At 58.0% G+C, this 20231-nt stretch overlaps 2 protein-coding genes across 22 annotated transcripts in view; one reads left to right on the top strand and one right to left on the bottom strand.

Moving 5' to 3' along the window:
- FAM234A (family with sequence similarity 234 member A) overlaps nt 1–9185 on the top strand; it is a 31163-nt gene extending 21978 nt beyond the window's left edge. For 4 of the 5 annotated variants that reach the window (XM_060285543.1, XM_060285546.2, XM_060285545.2 and 1 more), the window contains exons 4-12: nt 4459–4578; nt 4814–5005; nt 5790–5920; nt 6150–6282; nt 6437–6566; nt 6915–7055; nt 7307–7382; nt 7520–7675; nt 7965–9185. In XM_060285543.1, the coding sequence (XP_060141526.1) occupies nt 4459–4578; nt 4814–5005; nt 5790–5920; nt 6150–6282; nt 6437–6566; nt 6915–7055; nt 7307–7382; nt 7520–7675; nt 7965–8366 (1481 nt within the window). In that variant the 3' untranslated portion in view covers nt 8367–9185. The remainder of the gene's footprint in view (nt 1–4458; nt 4579–4813; nt 5006–5789; nt 5921–6149; nt 6283–6436; nt 6567–6914; nt 7056–7306; nt 7383–7519; nt 7676–7964) is intronic. The other variant, XM_030872360.3, reaches the window with a different exon arrangement.
- RGS11 (regulator of G protein signaling 11) lies at nt 1398–19445 on the bottom strand. 17 transcript variants are annotated; one of them, XM_060285558.1, is made up of 20 exons: nt 19333–19445; nt 18869–18965; nt 18742–18792; nt 18489–18595; nt 17806–17857; nt 17626–17684; nt 17338–17414; nt 17091–17172; nt 15818–15886; nt 14857–14904; nt 14713–14774; nt 14481–14594; nt 14106–14402; nt 13882–14020; nt 11005–11087; nt 9535–10926; nt 9041–9129; nt 6934–7812; nt 6641–6787; nt 1400–6468 (listed from the first exon to the last, which is right to left on the bottom strand). In XM_060285558.1, exons 1-16 carry the CDS (start codon nt 19393–19395, stop codon nt 10824–10826), a joined length of 1503 nt encoding a protein of 500 aa, XP_060141541.1. In that variant the 5' UTR covers nt 19396–19445; the 3' UTR covers nt 1400–6468; nt 6641–6787; nt 6934–7812; nt 9041–9129; nt 9535–10823. The 17 variants fall into 17 exon arrangements, with proteins under 17 accessions (XP_060141542.1, XP_060141535.1, XP_060141538.1 ...); XM_060285557.2 differs by having other exon boundaries at nt 6934–9129; nt 9535–9583; nt 10824–10926; XM_060285552.1 differs by having other exon boundaries at nt 1399–6468; nt 6934–9583; nt 10824–10926.
- Between the last annotated feature and the right edge of the window lie 786 nt (nt 19446–20231).

The raw sequence follows: 20231 nt of genomic DNA, 5'->3' as shown, positions 1-20231 counted from the left end.
TTCTTAACCACTGCACCATCAGGGAAATCTCTTGTCTTTTTTAGTGTAGCCTTCCTAGTGGGTGTGAAGTGGTACCTAACTGCGTTTCTAGTCTGCGTTTCCCTGGTGACTAATGATGTTCACGTGGGTTATTAGCCATTCTTACGTCATCTTTGGTAATTGTCTATTCAAATCTTCCGCTCACTTAAAAATATAATTGTTTTATTATTGAGTTATAAAAGTTCTTTTAACACAACATTGTAAATCAACTGTATGTCAATAAAAAAATTTTAAGTTCTTTATGTGTTCCAGGTACAAGTCTTTCATCACATATGTGATTTGTGAATATTTGTGACCCATCTGGGGCTTGTCTTTTTATTTAGTGTTTAGCATGGGTTGTGCTTTTGGTGTCTAAGAACTCTCTGCCTAATGTGAGGTCATGAAGATTTTCTCCTGTTTTTTCTTTGAGAAGCTTTAGAGTTCTCACTCTGCCGTTTAGGTCTGTGATCCATTTCGAGGTGGTTTTTTGTGTAGAGTGTTTGGTGGAAGCAAGTGGCAGGATTTCTAGAAATGGTCACACATGCCTCCCTCCCAGCAGGACCGTCTCAGAGGCATGAGGGCACTTCCCTGCTCTCGGCACTGATGCTGCAGAGCTCCCGTGAGTCTGGGGGTGGGAGGGGTGCATGTCGACAGTGTCGGGAACGTGGTCCTTCCCCCACTGAGTGGCCTGGCGCCTTTGCTGAAACGCATTCAACCATCAGTTGTGTTCTGTCCTTCTGCGTCCTTACACCAGTGCCGCATCGTCTTGATTTCCACAGCTCCACAGACGGAAGTCTTCCAACTCTATTCCTTTATTTCTCCTCAACATTGTTTTGGCTCTTTGGGTCCTTGGCATTTTTATAAAATTTTAGGAGCAGCTTGTCAATTTCTGTAAAAAAGGCTTCTTGGGTTTTAACAGAAATTGTGTAGAATCTATAAATTAGTTTGGGTAGAGTTGCATCATGACAGTATCCAACCTTGCATTCCCCGTGTAGGGAGTTTTACAGTGTTTTACAGTGTTCAGTGGGCAAGTCCTGCACTTCTTTTGTTAAATTTATTCCAAAATGTTCTTTTTTTTATAAGTACTTTTATCTAAGCATATTTTTTAATTTTATTGAAGTATAGTTGATTTACAGTGTTGTGTTAATTTCTGCTTTGCAGCAAAATGAGTCAGTTGTACGTATATATATTCTTTTTCATATTCTTTCCATTATGGTTTATCCCAGGATATTGAATATAGTTCCCTGTACTATGCAGTAGGACCTTGTTGTTTATCCATCCTATACATAATAGTTTGTGTCTGCTAATCCCAAACTCCCAATCCACCCCTCCCCCACCACTGAATATTCTCTTTGATGCTCTTGTGATAGGAATTGTTGTGTGAATTTAATTTTCAAGTTCCCTTTGGTAGTTTATAGAAACACTGCTGGTTATTATATGGACCTTTTAAATTGTGGCCTTGAACTCATTAACTAGACTAGTAGGGGTGTATGTGTGTATTTAGAATTTCCTACCTACAGAATCATGCAATATGCAAAAAAAACGAGAGAGAGACGGTTTTACTTCTTCCTTCCCTTTTTTTTCTTTTTCTTGCCTGATTTCATTGCTCGAATCTCCAGTACAATGTCGAACAGATGAGGTGAGAGCAGGTATCTTCCTCCCAATCTTGGGAATAAAACATTACATGTTTCAGCAGTAGGTGTGCTAATAGCTGTAGGCTTTTTGTAGATGCCCTTTATCTGTTTGGGTTTTTATAATGAAAAGGTGTTGGGTTTTGTCAAATGCTTTTTCTCTGTCAGACAACTGTGTGGTTTTTGTACTTTATTCTGTGAACCTGGCATATCACCTTGATTTTCAGATGTTAAATCAACCTTGCGTTCCTGAGGTATAACCCACTAGATCATGTTGTACCATCACTTCTTCAGGTTGCTGGGTCCAGTTTGCTAGTTTGTGTCTGTATTAGTGAGGGATATTGAACATAGCTTTCCCTCCCTCCCTTTCTTCCCTTTCTTTCTTTCCTTCTTTCTTTTTTTAGATTATTAGCCCCATTTTATTTTATTTTTTTGGCCATGCCACACGGCTTGTGGGATCTTAGTTCCATGACCAGGGATCGAACCCATGCCCCCTGCAGTAGAAGTATGGAGTTCTAACCTCTGGGCCTTCAGTGAATTCCCAAACACAGCTTTCTTTTCTGGTGATGGCTTTGTCCTCATAGACGTGGAGAGAGCAAGGGCCCTCTCTCGTCTCTCCTGATGGTGGGTGAAGCCTTCAGACTGCCCGGAATATGTGGGGTCTTATCAGAACCAACTAGGGTGTCTCACTTTCTGGCCCATCTCCCTATGTGTATCTCACCCTGGAGCTGGCTCCAAAGTTGGCCTCCCCTTGGTCTGCCCCGGAGATCACTCCTGTTTTCAGCCCCCCTGGCAGGAAGCTGCTGCTTTCTAATCTCACCCAGTGTGGTACCTGGCTGATGGAGGGTGAGCATGGGAGCAGCCCAAGGTGAAAGGCCCCAGATGTCCTCTGTTCCAACCCACGGCTCAATAGTGTTTCTTAAATCAGTGCTTCTCGATTTAAGGTGTGCCTTCAGTCTGGTTCCAGTGTCCTGAAATGGGTGCTTTTGACAACTTTGCCTCATTTTACTGTTATTTTTGGAGGAGAGGATTTGTTTGCCAAGCTCTTCACTCCATGATTCTGGAAGTCTTGTGTCTGGTATTCAGTTTTATTTTTAATTATGGTAAAATACACATCACCCAAAAATCGCCATTTTAAAGTGAACAAATAAGTGGCATTCAGACATTCACAACGCTGCCCTGACCATCATCACTCTTTTCAAAACCTTTATCATCTCAAACAGATATTCTGTGCCCAACACACAGCAGCTCCCATCCTGCCCTCCTGTCCACCCTCAGGTAACCTCTGTTCCACTTTAGTCTCTAGAATATGCCTGTTCTAAGTACCTCATATAACTGGAATTGTCTGTCTTTTTGTGACTGGCTAATTTCACTGAGCATAATGTCCTCGAGGTTCATCCATGTTGTAGCGTGTTGCAGAACTTCGTTTCTTTTTATGGGTGAATAATACTCCATTGTATGGATGGATCACATTTTGTTTATCCATTCTTCTATCCATGGACACTTGGGTTATTTTCACCTTTTGGCTGTTGTAAATAATGCTTCTTTGAACATTCATGTACAAGTAACTGTCTGAGTCCCTGCTTTCATAATTTTATTTTTATTTTTGGCTGCATTGGGTCTTCGTTGCTGTGCACTGGTTTTCTCTAGTTGCTGTGAGTGGTGGCTGCTTTTCGTTGCGGTGCGTGGGCTTCTCATTGCGGTGGCTTCTCTTGTTGTAGAGCACCGGTTCTAGGGGCGCGGGCTTCAGTAGTTGCAGCACATGGGCTCAGTAGTTGCGGCACGCAGGCCCCAGAGCATTTGGGTTTCGGTAGTTGCATCACGTGGGCTCAGTACTTGTGGCGCACAGGCTGTAGGGCACACGGGCTCAGTAGTTGTGGCACACAGGCTTAGTTGCTCCGAGGCATGTGGGATCTTCCCAGACCAGGGATTGAACTCGTGTCCCCTGCATTGGCATGCGGATTCTTAACTACTGCGCCACCAGGGAGGTCCCCTCATGGTTGTGGTCTGCATTTCCCTTATTACTAGTGATGTTGAGCATCTTTTCATGTGTTTATGGACTATTTGTATATCTTCTTAGGAGAAACATCTATTCAAGTCTTTTGCCCATTTTTGAATTGGGTTGTTTGTTTTTGTTGTTGGGTTGTAGGAGTTCTTTGTATGTTCTGGATATTAATCCCTTATCAGAGGTATGGTTTGCAAATATCTTCTCCCCTTCTGTGGTCTGTCTTTTCACTCCCTCGATGGTGTCCTTTGATGAAGTACAATTTACTTATTTTTTTCTTTTCCTGCCTGTGCTTTTGGTGTCATATCCAAGAAATCATTGCCAAAACCAACCCCTATGTTTTCTTCTAAGAGTTTTACAGTTTCAGCTGTTAAGTTTAGGTCTTTGATCCATTTTGAATTCATTTTTGTATATGGAGTGAGGTAAGGGCCTCATTTTGTTCCTTTGGTGTTTGATTTTAAAGCATGTAGTTTATCATTTGAGTCCTTGAATGAAGGAAGAGGTAGCCCCTGTGAGTGTGGACATGTGGACTCCAGACCCCAGTCTGATTGGGGAGGGACTTGGCCCTGAGCAGAAGGTGTGCAGAACGTCCATTTGTGATGCCCAGGTGTCCTTACCAACTGACACCCAAGTGATGAAGAATTGCTGCTGCTCTGAAGGGGTGTGGAGCTGCCAGCCCACGAGGAAGCAGCGCTTCCCTGTGGTTGCTCCGTGGGCAGCTGCACCTGGCACTCAGCCCCACGGCGCCCAGAGTGGGGCGCGTCAGGCCTGGCCTGGGAAAGTAGCCGGTGGTTTCCTTTTCAGTTGCCTATGACTTTCTGGCCACAGAAGACGTGAACAAGGACAGGATCCAGGATGTTCTCTTTCTTTATAAAAACACCAACAGCAGCAGAAGCAATTTCAGCCTCTCCTGTGCTGATGAAGGTAATTTTGTTTTTACCCAAAAAATGAGCTCCCTGCAGGAGGAGGAATCCCCTCGCCCTCTCGGTTTTGGGGGAAGCAGTTGGTGGAATTTCTGGGAACTTTCATGTCACTCACCTTCTCACTGGGCTGCTGACCCCATGGGGTCAACACCAGGGATCCAGGGACAGAGCCCAGGGCAGGGCCACAGCACGAGGCCGGCACGCTCAGCCCTGCAGACCTGGGTCTCTCCCTCCAGGCTTTTCCTCCCCCTGCACCTTCGTGGCCGCTGTGTCGGGGGCCAACGGCACCGTCCTCTGGGAGAGGCCCGTGGCCCAGAACAGGGCCCTTGTGGAGTGCGGTGTCCCCCAGCCGAGGGGCAGCGGGGCGTCTTCTGCCTGCATCATCCTCGGCAGACCTGGCCCTTTCATTGCGGTAGACTCGGTCACAGGTAGGCTGCTTCCCGTGTCCCCCAGGCCTCCGCACACGGGTCCGATGCCAGGATGCTCTGAGGAGGGTCAGCCCGGGCTCTTGTGGGCGGTGTGGCTGGATAGGAAGGAAGGCACGGGTGGGAGGGGGACGCCCCATGAGGAGTCACACTTCACTGTCGTCCCCTCCTAAGTCCCGCCTGTGCCTGCGGCATGGCACCTGGAGGGGGTGGGGGCATTGCTGACGCCCGCTCATTGGGCAGGCCCCGGGGATGGGGTGTGTGGGCCTGGCTAGCTCGAGCCCCGAGACCTGCCTTAAGGCAACAGGCCCTGGTCCTTTTCCGAAGCCCTAAGGAATTCTGTGCCTCGATGCTAGGTTTGGGGGTAGCAGCACTTCCTTTGTAAGTTGTGGTTTTAAGAGTAAGGAGGAGAATAAAGAGCAAGCTGGAAATATTTTGAGAAGAGAAGAATCTGACTAAACACGGGCGTGGGCAGATCATACTCGGGTCACATGCTGTCAGGTCAGGACCTCAGTCCCCGGGTCCGTCCACAAGGCTGCACTTTCATTCTCGTCCTGTGCACGGGGCAGAGGCTGCATGTGTGACCCCAGTGGGCGGCAGGGAGGCGAGGCCCTACCCATCTGAGGGGGAGGATCTGCGTCAGCCAAACACTGGAAACAGGATGAGAAGAAAGGAGGGGGATGTGCTGCCCCAAAGTGACGCTGCTGACACGTGCCTATGGGCACCAGGCGACTACACACGCCTGTCTTTTTCCATGGCAGCACACGGGCCCTGTGCTTGGTTTTAGGGGAGACCCTGTGGAGCCATCCCAGCAGCTTCGGGGGGAACGTGTCCGTCCTGAGCCCTCTGCTCCAGGTGCCTGACATTGATGCTGACGGGGTCCCAGACCTGCTGGTCCTCACCCAGGAGGAGAACCAGGTACAGCTCTCGTTCCAGCCACTGGCCTCCCCCGCTGCCCCGAGCTTGGGTGCCTGCAGACCCAGCGGGCACTTCTGGGCCCCCCAAGAGTGGCAGAGAGTGCTCTTCCCACTGGTGCCATGGGCACAGCTCTGAGGATGGTGCGGGCGGCCCCACGTCTCCTGGCATCAGACACTATAGGTTCGACCCAGCGGGTGGGCCTGCTCCCCTTCTCCTCCGTGTGCTGCAGGTCAACGGCTACGTCTATTCAGGCGGCACGGGGCAGCAAGTCGGCCCCCCGGGCAGCCTGGGTGTGGACGGGACCAGCGGCTTCATCCTCTATGTCACCAGTGCAGGTGCCCACTACGTCCTCATCCCCTGCGGTACGTGGCATCCGCTGCCCCAGGGCGGCCTCCCTCGTGGGCCTGCTGGCACCTGGGAGGAAGCAGGTGTGGGGCTGGTGGCTCCCGCTGTCGTTCCAGGGACTCGAAGTCATCACCCGCTGACAGGTGACGCAAGGCTCTTCTTTGTTCACAGGCACCTCCCTCTGCAGCCACTCAGTGAAGGGCCTGTATGAGAAGGCCACCGGGAGGGAGAGCTCGCTCAAGAGCGACCCCCTCTGGGAGGGCAGGCTCAACGCCACCTCCCACAGGCTGCAGGAGCACAGGTCGGGGGTGTGGGGGCCTGTGCGCGGGGCCCCGGGCGCGAGGAGGAGCCGTAGGGCGGGCACAGGGCCCTTACTTTGTGTCAGGTGTCTGAGGTCGTCCTGGGCTCAGACTCAGTAAACCGGCAAACAGAAGACGAATAAAAACGGGGGAGAAGATGGCCCCCCCGCCCCCGGGCTCACTGGTCCCTGCATCCGGTGAGGGCCTTCCTTTTAGTTTGAAACTGGAGAAGTAAGAAAGATGAGGCTGAGCCCTGGGAGCCTGAGGGAAACAGCCCGGCAGGCATCGCTGGGGAGGGTCCCGTCCCCAACCCTACCCGGGGCCCTATCCCGTCCCTCCTGCCCATGTAGCTCGGGAGCTGTCCGCTACCTGATGAATGTTCCGGGGAAGGTGGGTGAGGACCTGCTTCTTGTGAGTTCCGAGGCCTGCGTGCTGCTGGACGGGCAGGAGCTGGTGCCCAGGTGGACCCTCGGTGCAGCCCAGGTCCTGAGGTATGGGGTCCTTCTCCAGGGAGCTGGGTACCCCAGCGTGTCCCCCCACCCCCACCCCTGGCGGCCCTGGGGACAAGGCCCGTATGCTTCTGCCAGAGGCCACCGCCTGTCACCTGGTGCCACCCTGCCCTTGGGGAGGAGAGTGAGACCCCCTGGCGTCAAAGCTCCGGCCCGTGCAGGTGCAGCCGCAGCCTATCCCAGGTGTCTCCTTCAGAGGCCCGTGTGAGCCCTCCTCTCCACTCTCCTTCCAGAAAACCCATCCTCGGCTACTACAAACCCGACACCCCAGCCATGGTCATTGAGAACGGGACCGGCTCCGAGAGACAGGTTGCGGCACTTGCTCCTGGGTCTCACCTTTGCCCGTAGCTGAGGGAAGCTGGTCTGAGCCATAGGCTGAGCGGGGACCAGAGGCTTCGGTGAGCCGCCCTCTGGGACGCAACCCTGTGCTGCCCCTCCCTCTGCAGATCCTGCTGCTGGACCTCAGCTCCGGGGCTGTCCTGTGGAGCCAGGCTCTCCCAGGCCTCCCCAGGGACCCGCGGTCCGCCAGCCTTCCCACCGCAGACCACCGCTCCGCCTTCTTCTTCTGGGGCCTCCACGAGCTGGCTGGTGCCAACCAGACGGTACAGTCTTGGGTCCTGGTTTGTGGCATGGGGTGGAGCCGGTGGCTGGGTGAGTGCAGATAGATAGAAGCCATGCAGGGTGGGCAGGAAAAGGGGGTCTGGGCTTTGTGGGAGGAAGTGGGTGCGAGGGGTGGCAGCTGGAAGACAACCGAGAAGGGTCAGGGTCAGGTGGGGAAGGGGGGCGGGAGGTGGGTGTTTTGTGGGATGCCGGCGGACACGGCTCTGGGTGTGGCCCCAGTCAGGAGCGCCCAGGAGGGCCAGCCTCATGCCCCCGCTGCACTCCCTGCAGGAGCCCGGAGCCGCCGGGCACCGCCTGTACATGTTCCACCCCACGCAGCCCGGAGTCCTGCTGGAGCTGGCCAACATCTCCACCCCTATTGTCACCTTCCAGGGTGAGTGCGCCCCGCATGGGCCCAGGCTGCCGGCCATGGGAGGCCTGTGCTGGCTGGTCCCGGGACCTGATGGCCATGTCCCCACAGTGGTTCTGCTTGAGCCGAGCCGCCACGCTGCCTACATTCTCCTGACGGGCCCGGCCAGCCCGGATCCACCCGGCCTGGTCTCTGTGGCCAAACACAAGGTGCGGGACCTCATCCCGAGCAGCAAGGTAGTCCGCCTGGCTGAGGGTGGCCCCGACAGCGACCAGGCCGTCAGGGACCGGTTCTCTCGCCTACGGTACCGGAACGAGGCCTAGACGTGGTTTGGCCAGAGCCCGAAGCGGAGGTGGCTGCTGAAATTTCACATCCTGGGAAGTCAGCCCTTCACTGGCTCGGTCTGCACGCCGACTCCCGACCTGGTGACCTGGCGACGCTCTCCACTGGGCCCGTTACCCCAGGGACGTGCCAGGGCCTCTCCCCTCTCCCGCCAGCATGCCAGGTCCTCACTCAGGTCCCCACTCCGAGCCCCACCCAGGTCTCCCTGGGCAGAGCCTGTGCTGGCAGCAGCTCACCCTCACTCCTCCATGCCTGGCCAGAGCCTTGGCTGCAGAATCCCCTCCCTCTTTCTGTCTGAGCCTTGCCTTCTCTGCACTGTCTCCCTGGGGTCGTGGAGCTCAGAGGGTGGTGGGCCCTGGTGGCTTGACGCAGGCCCACACCCTGGTGTGGTTGGTGGTAACTCGCCCTGGAGAGCCCATGACAGGGCCCATGAGGAATGGGTCCTGGGAGGATGTGACGGATGGGCTGCCTTGAGCTGTGAGTGTCCCGAGGACCTGGCCCCAGGATGTGCCCTGGGGTCAGCGTGCACCCCTGGGTACACACTGGAGCTCCTTGTCCCTCAGGGATCCCTGCACCCCTGGGTGTGGCCAGCGGCCCCTCCTTCCTGGTGCTTGGACACCCCCCCACAGTCGGTGTCACCTGATGCAAGACTCACCTCTGTGCCTTGGTCACCCCAGACCCGCCTGGTGCTGTGGGACTCAGCCGTGCCCGGACAAAAGCAAGCAGCCTGATGACCGCGGGTGCCTCGGGAAGAAATCAGAATAAACACTGGTTTTGCACTGTCTGGAAAGCCCCATGTGTGCCTGTGTTTGTCTGCTGGATCAGTGGGAAAGGCTGCTGGGGAGGTGAGGCCAGCACCCACACCACCCAATCAGAGACTGGGAGTGTCCAGCACGGCCTCCAAGTGCATCTCAGGTCTGTGGTTCCCACCCTGCTCACCCACAGCAGGCTAGGAACCCAGCCTGTGGGCACTCTCCCACCCGGGACAGGCAGGGGGTCCCCCCCAGCACCTGTGTCCTCCAGGACTGAGCTCTGGTAGCCGCCCAGGCAGCAGGAGCCCAGGGGGCTTCAGTGAGACAAAGGTTTGGGTTACCAAAGTGATGGGGGCTGTTGTGGAGAATCCTGCAGGAATTTCCTGAAGGCGCTTACGTGTGACAAGCCTGCTTCCAGAACCAGGTCTGTTTCTCCTTGTGAAGGCCTGGGAGGCAACAACAAGGCTGAGGTTGAGGGGTTGGATTCCGTGTCCCTGTGAGAAGCCACCCGGGCCCAAGGGCCCAGGTCTGGGTCCACAGCGGAGGATGGAGGAGCCGGCTCTGGGCGGGGACCAGCCTTTAGGTTCCAGGATGATGTGCAGGAGTTTGGGGTCTGGGCCGCCCCGGAGACAACCTCACCAGTGCACCCTGGACTTGTAAATAAAGCCCGCACTGTGCTCCCTGTCACTGTGATGTCTTAGGGCACAGCTGACCCTGGAGAGGCTGGGTTCAACACCAGACAGCCTCCTGGACTCTGCTCACTCTCCCCTGGAAGACTCAGGCATCCGTGTGCCACCAGAGCACAAGCTCCCCACTGTCTCCCCAAGTCTGCAGCCTGAGCCCAGCCCAAGGTCTACAGACCCCACACAAGGGATCCTCCACCCACTGCCTCTGACACCTGAACTTCCTGTTGTCCTTCACCACCTCCCTCACCAGTGCATTCCTCACCCACACGTGCATGCACACCCACCACAAGCACACCCACCACATGTGCACCCACCACGATTTGGACCACAGCAGGACAGGCTCAGAGTGAGGACCCAAAGGTCTTTTATTTCTGCGCTGGGAGCGGGAGGGTGTGGGCAGCCCTGAGGGAGGGGTGGCGCTGCCCCAGCTGAGCCAGTCTGGCTGTACTCCCAAAGGAGCAGCTGAGTCTCGGGGGGCCCTCGGAGTGGGGACTCCCTGGTGTCTTTCCCCAGAGGCTCTGCCGCCCTGGCTGTGAACCAGGGCTGGCTGTTGGAGGAGCAACGATGCTGGAGCCATCTCTGTACAACACTGGGGAGAAGCCATGGGCCTCGGGTGGCCACGGAGGTGGAGAGGCCACGGCCCAGTGGGAGCAGCACCTCCCCCTGCATGCCCACGCGCCCTGCTGGCAGCCACCTGACTATGAATCTTGCCCGGGGAGTCACCAGCGGGGTGGGAACCGGCGTGGAATGCCAGGTGTGCTGCCATCTTGTCTCAGTCCAGGGCACCCCTGCCCTGGGAATCAGCACCCGAACAGCCCCTTCTGGGGAAGGGTGTGACAAGGGGAAAGGTGGAAGCCACAGAGGTCGGTGCCCCCGTAAGGCCGGGCGCTCGGGGTCTGAGGGGACTCCCACGCCAGGGAGTCTCAGTGGCTGCAAGGACCCTGGGCAAGAGGAGTTGATGAGGGCAAGATGGCCCCATTCTGCCCCTTCCCAGGCCCACCTAGGCCTCCCCGTCACCACCCGAGGGCTCCCTGGAGGCAGAGGCAGGAAGGAGAGCAGGGCTGGGGCTGGAATGGCGCGGCTTCCGCATGAACGGGAACACCCTGTGGAGACGAAGGGGCCTGAGCACAGGGCGCCACCCCCGGCATCCCACCTGCCTCCCTGGGCACCACCTGGCTGACCGTCGCTTGGTCTCCGGGGGCACCACAGCCTCCGCCAGCAGGTCTTTGTACAAATCCGACTTCAGGAACCTCGGGTAGGAGTCCTGCAACAGACAGCATCTGGGCCTGATCCCTTCCCACTCCTGGTCTCAGCCAGCACTGCCCAGGCTCCTCCAAGGGCGGGGCCCACAGTGGACTGGGCCGGAGCAGCCTCCCCAGACCAGCCCAAACCGGGTCGGGCTCAGGGAGACCAGCCCCCAACCACGCAGGAGCCCGGTGCCCACACGGGGAGCGAACGTGGCGCCTCCTGCGACAGGGAACCGGTGTCACTAGTTCTTGCAGACGCACAGAGTGAGGCTGGGCATGTGGAGCGGGACAAAGGCAAGGTCGACAAATCCACGGGATTCAATAAAGAGGGACAGGAATCTACGAACCCAGGTGCTTATGTTTTAAAAAGAAAAATACACATTTTAAATTGTTAACTTCTGGTGGAGGGACAGGGGTATATACAAGATTTAGTTGAATGTACTTTGTAGATTGGATTTTGAAGCTGTGTAGATATTTTATGTAATTATAAAATAAATAAGCAACCCCCAAACACTGAAGGGGGACAAGTGAAGCTGGGCGTCCAGCGGGCGACACCACCCTAGCCACACGTAACCGAGTGTCCAAGGGGCGTCTGAGGGGCTGTGGACAAAGGACCGAATAAACAAACAGTAAACGACTCCCAGTCACTGTGAATGGTAGTGTCGTGCTGCTCAGCTGAGCTACTGAGTGAATCTCGAGAAAAAGCAAGTGAGTGATTATGTTGGCACCACTGAAAACCCAGATGTTCAGTAGGGAAATGAGGAGAGAGAGATAGAGGCCAAAGAGGTTAAGGAAACTCTATAATCCTGATTCCGAATTAGAAGTATCAGTATGAACTCCTGGTATGTTTTATTTAAAACATGTATTTCCTGATTCTGTCCACTGAAAGTCCTGGGAACCATGACCACCCCTGGCACTATGACGGGTCTGATGTGCAGGTCATGGTTTCTGAACACCACCCCCGAGGGAGGGCTGAGGGCCCGAGGAATGGCTGGCTTTAGGTCTGGAGTAGGACAGCCCCTTAGAAAGCTAGGAAGCACCATAGATTTCGGACACGTCACAGGACTCAAGAGCAATCAGCCGGAGAGGGTGGGACCTCTGCACATCCCATGAGACAAGGACTGAAAGGGATTGAAACCCATCAAATATGGTCAAAACTTGAATTTACAATGGTATTAAAAGCATCCCAACCTCACTGACTACCCTTGGCAGATACCAGGGGTCCAACTGCTTATTTTGAAAAGGGTACTTAAAGAAGGAATCAAGGGACTTCCCTGGTGGTCCAGTGGTAAAGAATCTGCTTTCCAATGCAGGGGACGCCAGTTTGATCCCTGGTCCGGCAACTAGGATCCCACATGCAGCAGGACATCTAAGCCCACGTGCCACAACTCCAGAGCCCATGCGCTCTGGAACCCGAGCGCCGCAACTAGAGAAGAGAAAACCCACACGCCACAACTAGAGAGAAGCCCGTGTGCCACAATGAAGACCCGATGCAGCCAAAAAAATTAGGAAAAAAATATTTAAAAATAATTATGTTTAGGACTTCCCTGGTGGTGCAGTGGTTAAGAATTCACCTGCCAACGCAGGGGACACGGGTTCAACCCCGGTCTGGGAAGATCCCACATGCCGCGGAGCAACTAAGCCCATGCGCCACAACTACTGAAGCCCGCGCACCTAGAGCCTGTGCTCCGCAACAAGAGAAGCCACCGCAATGAGAAGCCCGCTCACCGCAACGAAGAGTAGCCCCCGCCCGCCGCAACTAGAGAAAGCCCGCGCACAGCAGCAACAGACCCCAACGCAGCCATAAATAAATAAATAAAAATGTTTAAAGGAGGAATCAAGCCTCGGTCCTGCCTTTCCTCTATGATCGGTACCACTGGGCCAGCAACGAGCAGAGAGAGGAGGCGTCAGAACAGGGAGGCAGTGATGGGTTAGAACATCCCATACCCTCATGAAATCATGGATCTGGGCCAGACTGTCAAGGCTGCTTTCACCACAAAAGAGAGAGAGCTGGACTGACATCCCTCCTGAGTGGAGAACACATCGGACACCACCTCTGAAGTAACTATTCCCGACCAAACCGAACCAACAACAACAAAACTGAAAACAATCTGATCAAGGAACACAGTGTCCACAGAAGCTGGAGAAAGGAGGACGGATTCTCCCCTGGAGGCTCCAGAAGAAACCAGTCTGCTCTCACCCTGATCTCAGCCCCGAGACCCCATCAGGCTTCTACACTCCACAGCACAGAGAATAAGCAGCAGCGGGAAACTAGCCTGAGGTCACGTGGGGAAGGGGACGCGACTGGCCACTCGAGGGCATTGAGCAAATACTGTTGGTGTTTCGCGTGTGATGCTGGCCTCTGCAGCCATGTTGAAAGGGAAGCGGTGGCCGTGTCCTTTAAGGGAACTTCCTGCAATACCTACAGACAGGAAGTCTGGAAATGGCTTTAAAGTCGCGAGGTGGGGGGTGGTGTGTGGTAGGCCACTGGACAGGATGGACCGTGAGTCCAGATAGGCCCCGAGTCGACAGTTTGTGAAGGTGGGCTGTAGGTACGTGGGGATTCGTCATTTACTTTTTGTTCATATTTGACCTTTTCCACGTTAGAACACTTTACAACCATGGCTGGACAAGCCCTGCAGCCGCCCTGAGCCTCGGTTTGCTGCTCTGTAAAGCGCGGTGTGAGCTGCGGGACTAAGCTGGCAGGAGCCACGGGGAGCAGGTGCGGACCAGCCTCTGAGCTGTGGCCACTGAAGCCACCTGACCCCGGCTTGGGGCGGGGGGGGGGGCGGCGAGGGAGGAGGCGCCTACCTTCTTCATCAGCATGTAGATATGCAGCTGGGCATCGTCCAGCACATGGCGGTGCGGCCGGCCCAGGCCCACCAGCGTCCGCTCCATCGTCCGGCTGTCAATGTTGACCCAGCGGGCAGCACCGGGGGCCAGGAACTGCCTGGCATGGGAGAGAGGAGCCCCGGTGGGTCTGGGCCATTTGGGCTGGCCGCTGCCCGCCCCCCGCCCCACCCTGCGGCACTCACTGGTACACGGCGTCCACCAGGGCGGGGACCTGGGCCTGCCCTCCGTGGCGCAGCTCCTCACAGGCCTCCCAGAAGCTGAGGTTCTCAGCTGGGGGTCCGGGCACGGGGTCAGGCCCACCCCATGCTGGTGGAAACCTGGGGGGGGGGGCTCGAGCAGGGAGCAGGGGCGGGGGCTTCTCACCACTGAACTCTTTACTGAGAAAGTCCATGAAATGGGCCCGTCCCACAGGGTCTTCCAAGAGTTCCCGGAAGCTGAAGGCCCACTGCTCCACACGGAGCCTTGTGGGCACGGCCGCGCTGGGGGAGGGGCGGGTGGGTCAGGAGCACGAGGAAGGCAGGGGCACACCTGCAGCTCCTGGCCCACCCCGGGCTCACCTGGGTGCATTCATGGCCCAGTAGGTATCGTTGTCTGTGACCCAGGGGTTGCTGGGCAGGCACCCCGACATGATGGGGTCGTGCGGCCCACGCTGGCTGCTAAATTTCAGGTACCTGGGGGTGGAGGGTGGTGCCAGGGCCAGTGCAGGGAGTGCTGTGGGGACGAGGGCACTGGAGGAAGGGTTTGGGCTCTGGGCTGGGGGTCTCCAGCCACCACCCCCATCCCACTCACGCCTCGAGGCAGATGGAAGACTTCACCCGGGCCCTGCCCAGTGCCTTTCGTAAGCACTCGACCTAAGATGGGAGACCTGTGAGGGGCGCCGGGGCTGGGAGCCACCAGCCCACCCCTCCCCTCCCTTCTGCCCCCAGGACTTACCTCCCGCCTGTAGAAATCCACGGTCTTGGTCTGGAAGGGGCCGGTGGGCTGCAGTTAGAAGGCAGGTCCCTATAGGGACTGACATCCCACCCCTGCCCTGCCCTCCGGAGCCCTGGCCTCTAATGCAGGGGTCTGACTTTCCAGGACGCCTCCTGGGGCCTCAAGTCTGGACGTTTCGGGGTGTTCACCAAGCCCTCAGGTGCTCAAAGTTGCCTTGAGTTTCCCCAACTGTCACTATTTCATGTTTTCAAATGTACTGAAGGGAAGGGAGGGCAGACAGCACCCTCAGGATGCTTGTGGTGCCAACCTCTCCTCTCAGCTATCTGCGTGACTTTGCTGGAAATCACAAACCTGTGACCGTGAACTATGATTTTGAAGTCAGGAAGATGTTTTCTCAGAAAAGTACTAGATGACTCCGCTCTATGTTTTGGGTGTTGTGGGATCTGACCGAGGACTCTGCTGCTACAAAGTTCGGACACGTGTCCTGGTCCAATTCCATCCAGTTTGGAGGCTTTGGAGGCGCATGGTTCATTCAGCCCTGGTTGCTCGGGCCCGTGGCCCTGCTCGCCACCCCTCCAAGTCCCCACAGACCCTGATGCTGCCCTAGCCTGGGGGAAAAGACCCCCTCCCCCCATAGGGTCTACTGTACTTACTTGCACCCAGGGCAGCAGGTGGGAGGTGAGAGAGAGCGAGAGTTAGCAGGGGGCTGGGAGTCGGGGCAGTGAGCTGGGGAGCAAAGCAGGAGACTTGGAGTGACTGAATCATGGGACATTTGGATGGACAAGTGGACAGGTGGGTGGGCAGCCCCCAAGCAGTCCCCTAGTGGTGGAGTGGGTGGAGTGGTGGGGTAAAGTGGCAGGGGGGGAGGTGGAGGGGTTAAGGGAGGTGGGGGCACATGGAGCGGAGGGCACTGTGCAGGGGTGGGGAGTGGGCTGGGGGTGTGTGCATGCAGGGTCCTCACCATCTGCACTCGCCCAGCAGTGCAGGAATTCCGCTCTGGACCTTGCTCCAGCACGCTGGGGACCCCGGGCTGCAGAGGGGGGATGAGATGAAGCGGGGGCACAGCTCAGGCAGGCTGCTGAGACCCTCCTAACCCCATACGCTGAAGCTCTGCGCCCATGTCAGGCCCTAATGTGGAAACATGCTCAGGGGAACTCGGGACCTCTATGCTCTCTGCCCATCCCCACCCCAGGGCACCCTCCCTGTCTAGCCCACCCTGGTCCCCTCTCCAGCCCCTCACCCAGCTCCTGGCTCCTAAAGCGAAGTCTGTGACCTGCCCCCAAGCCCCCCGTTCTTCCTCGCCTCAGCCAAACTCACCTCCGAGCTCCTGGCTGCTCAGGCCAGAACCCCAGCCCTACCTGAGACAGCCCCTCTGGCCGCACCTCGTCCTGACCACCCCGTCCCCAGACACACATGCCTCCCCGGAGGCCACGGGCACCATTACTGGTCCCTCCACAGGACCACCGCCGGCCCTCAGCCCACTGCTCAGCCTTGGCCACACCCACTCCACCCTCACCGCCTGAGACCCCGTGACCCTCAGGTGGAAGATTAAGGGTCATTTTCCCAGAGGCACTACCCACACCTGATGAGGTAATCAGGCCCCTGGGTTCTTCTCTCTTTTTTTTCATGGAGTATTTTCCCCTGGAGCTTCTATTCATGGTCCGCTGTGACTGCCCCTCACAGCATACATCTGTGTCTACTGGTCTCTCCACTGCCCCACACAGTAGGGGGACCTCAACCCACCTGCCAGGCCCACGGATCTGGGTAAGGCCTGACCCCAGGCCAGCACCCCAGAAGCTCTTGGCCTATGACCTCAGTCCCTCATGCTGCAGCTAAGCCTGCCCCCACTCACCTCCCCCAACCCCAAGGGCCTTCAGGTGCCCCCACTCACCTCCCCCCACCCCAAGGGCCTTCAGGTGCCCTCACTCACCACCACACACCCCCACCCCCACCCCACCCAGGGCCTTCAGGTGCCCACATTCTGCTTCCTTAGACCCAGAGAGAAGCTGCTGTGTCCTAGTCTGTGGGTGGGGGCAGCTCAGGCCTGGCCTTGTGACCTCTGGGTTCTCATGAACCACAGAAGAAGAACTTCCTGTCACCTGACAGGATCCCTAAAAGCATGTCCTTCCCAGGGGTCAGAAAGCAGGTCCTCCTCAGCGAGCACCTGAGGAGGCACACTGACCGCTAGCAGGACTCTGCTGCTGTCCAAGGACCACCCCCCACAGGGGGCTCACCGGGGGCCTGTTCACCAGCCAGTACGTCTGCTCCTGGCATGCGATGACCAGCCTGTCCCCCTTCCTGCGCTGCTTAGCTGCCCTGGGGGGGGGTAGGCAGAGCTGGGGGGACACTGTACCCACCACCTCACCCCCCACTTCAGGCCGAGGCCTGGGCAGGCAGCCAAGCCTGGGTGCGCTGTTTCTGGTCCCAGGGCTGCCAGTGCCTGGGCCGGGGGCGTGCGGGGTATGCAGGGCGTGGTCTCACCACAGCTGCTCTCTCGCCTGCATCACTACCAGGTCCCACGTGTGGCTGATCTTCCTGTGCAGCTGGTCATAGTGCTCCTGCGGAGTGTTGAGGTCTCCAGCGGGAAACTCCCTCCGGTGCCCAGCTCTGGGGTGTGGACTCCCCACCTCCCCTCTGAGACCACCTAGGGTGTTTGTGCTTGTGTATCCACATCACCCTGGGGTCTGGGCTGTGTGCTCTAGGGCCACAAGTAGGGACTGGGTTCCTCTGGCTGGATTCAGCCTGGGAGGGGTGGGGAGGGTGTCCCACCTTTTCGTGGTCAAACAGGCCCCCCCGCTTTCGGATGTTCTTCTTGGCCAGGTAGATGGCTGGAAGGACAGGGCACAGGTTGCAGAGGAGCAATGTCAGCTCCCCCTCCCCTGTGGCATCCCACCTGCAGCCACCAGTCCTGGGAGTTTGTCCCTGGCTATCCCACCCCTCCTCACTCACCATAGTCCAGCTCAGCGGCTGGCCACAGGGTGCTCATCCAGAAATAGGGCGTCTGGTGTGGTGCAAGGACAAAGGTATCTGTGACCTTCTGGGCCTTCCCCGCCCCAAGAGTCATCCCCACCCTCTCAGCTCCCTTGGGAGGAGACTGGGCTGGCTGGGGGGTATCTTCCCACTGTCCCAAGGCTCAGCTGACCATCCACCATTCCGTCCACCTGGACCGAGCTGCGCTTGGTTCACTGACTCTGGCCTCCCTGCCCAGGCCCAGGAGGTAGTTGTAGTGCTGGGGGGGTGGGGACTGAGGGCAGGCCCTGCCAGGGTCCCTGGTGTGGCCAGGGAGGGCAGGAGGGGGGGCTCCATCATGATTGAGGACGCACACTGAGGTGCAGGGATCCTGTCCTTAGGCCCCTTCTTCAGGGCTGGGGCCTAAGGACCCCGGGTAAGCTGGTGGAGTCCTCTGCAGGTACTACCCCTTATGGGGCCCTGCTAAAGGTCCCTCCCCTTAACTTGGTCTTTCTGTCACAGGGACGCTTCCAGTCCAGGCCTTTTGGGGAGGGGGCAGTGGATCACAAGATCTGCGGTGACATCACAGGTCCTGCTCCTGCCCCAGCCCCACCCCTTCCAGGAGTGTCTGCCAAGGCGCTGCCTGGTGGGATGGGTCCTACCTGCTCCCAGTTGAGCCTGACCTGAAACCTATAGGGCGTTTCATCCAGCCGGAGCTCGAGGTGGCAGGGGTCTCGCAGTGGGTATAGGTAGCCATGCCGCACTAGGAGGGTGCCCAGGTGCAGGGCCTCTGGGGAGCAAGGTGGTGAATTCTTAGTGGGGGGAGCCGAGCCGGGTCCCCCAGCACAGTGGGCTTGGCCCCAGCCCTAGGCCATCAGCACAGCGACCCCAGGGCCGGGTATGGGGCGCAGGAAGAGCAGCGGGCTGACCCCTTACCCTCCTCTGTGATGCAGTACTTGTGGATCAACCACTCCATGACGTCGTTGCCTGCATAGCAGAGACTGGGGTAGGGGGAGGCCGAGGCAGGGCCGGCACACCCCGCCCCGCCCCTGCAACACCTCACCAGTCACTGCGTGAGGAATGACGGTGATGAGCAGGCGCTGGCTCCTCATCTTCACGCCCTGGTCGGGGTCCTGCATACTCACGACCATCCGCTCCATCTGGGCAAAGGAGGTTGAGGGCCTGCGGTGGCCTCCTCCCCCATCCCCGTATCCAGATGCCCCGGAACAGCCCGGGATGCGCCGGATCAGTGTGCTTGAAGGAGATTAACGCTCACTGATGGTGGGATTTCAGGCCGTAGCTGACCGCGGAGGCGAGGGGGGGCGCGAGCGAGCGGCGACCCCAACCCCGGGGTCTCCGCCGCCCCACCCCGCTCACACAGTGCCATCGCCTCAGACCCGCGTCCACACTCGCGCGCTCGCGTAGTGTCCACACTCGCGTGCACCCGCACTCACTCCTCTCCTGCCCCTCCCGGCCTCGCGTGTCGGGAAATCGGGTGGGGGGGGCGGGCGGGATCCCGGCACCCACCTTGCTCAGATGCGGCCTCTGCGCGCGGGGGAGCCCGCAGTGGGACGCGGGGCCGGCGGCCATGGCTGAGGCAGGCCCAGCGGGGCGAGGGTGTCCGGCCGCCCCGCCCCGCCCCTCCCCTCCCCTCGCCTCCTCTCCCGGGCCGCCGCCCCGCCCGCGAGTTAACCCTCCGCAGCGCGGGGTCTGGGGTCTGGGGACGCGCGTCCGATCATCCACCTCGAGCAGGATCCCCTCACGTCACGAGAAACCGAGGCCCGTGCCCGCGGGAGCTTGCCTGGAGCTTCGAGAGGGGGCTTGGACCCACCCGGACAGCGTGGGGGGAATCAGCCTCTGCTGGGACGGCGGTGGGGGAGGCTCAGAGGTGGGGTGGGAACTCAGGGAAAGGATGGGGACTCAGAAAAGGGGAGAGGGGACTTGTGGGGAAGGAGGGCTGGGGTGGAGGATAACCGTTTAGGGTCACTGTAACCCCTCCCCCATACCCACCTCCTGTGTGGCGCCCCAGGATGTGGGCGACCAGTGGTTCAGGGGCTGTAAGGTCTGGGTGAGGGGTCGAACTGCCCTAGGAGTGTGTCCCTGCAACTGTGACACTGTCCCTGCCGCATGCAGGTGCTACCGGGCTGGTATGACACTGCGTGGCTGCATAGGTGTGCTGGGCGGGGGCCCTTGAGGCCTGGGGAAATATGGCAGGCAGCTCACTTCCCCTCTGCTGCACCGATGATGCCTGGGGCACCAGTTGGGGAACAGACAGAGACCCCACCCGGGTTACCCCGAAACTGTGGGAGACTGTGGGAGGGGGCTTTACTGGGAGAGAAGATCTCAACACCTGCCCCCCAAGATTCGTGGGCAGCCTCTAGGCTCAGGGCCCAGCCTGGCCGTTTCTCTCCCTCCTTGGCCAGCCA

This window comes from Globicephala melas, chromosome 15 (genome assembly GCF_963455315.2).
Source record: "Globicephala melas chromosome 15, mGloMel1.2, whole genome shotgun sequence".
Classification (NCBI taxonomy): Eukaryota; Metazoa; Chordata; class Mammalia; order Artiodactyla; family Delphinidae; genus Globicephala; species Globicephala melas.
This window is presented reverse-complemented; position numbering and strand designations above follow the sequence as displayed.

Excerpts from the sequence above, each read along its gene's own strand:
- RGS11 (XM_060285559.1), bottom strand. The coding sequence starts at position 19,395 with ATGGCCGCCGGCCCCGCGTCCCACTGCGGGCTCCCCCGCGCGCAGAGG. Across the intron at positions 17,685-17,805 it reads AGCCGCTGAGCTGGACTATG|CCATCTACCTGGCCAAGAAG; the intron begins GTGAGTGAGGAG and ends CTGTCCTTCCAG. Across the intron at positions 10,927-11,004 it reads CCCCCGGAGACCAAGCGACG|GGTGTTCCCGTTCATGCGGA; the intron begins GTCAGCCAGGTG and ends TCGTCTCCACAG.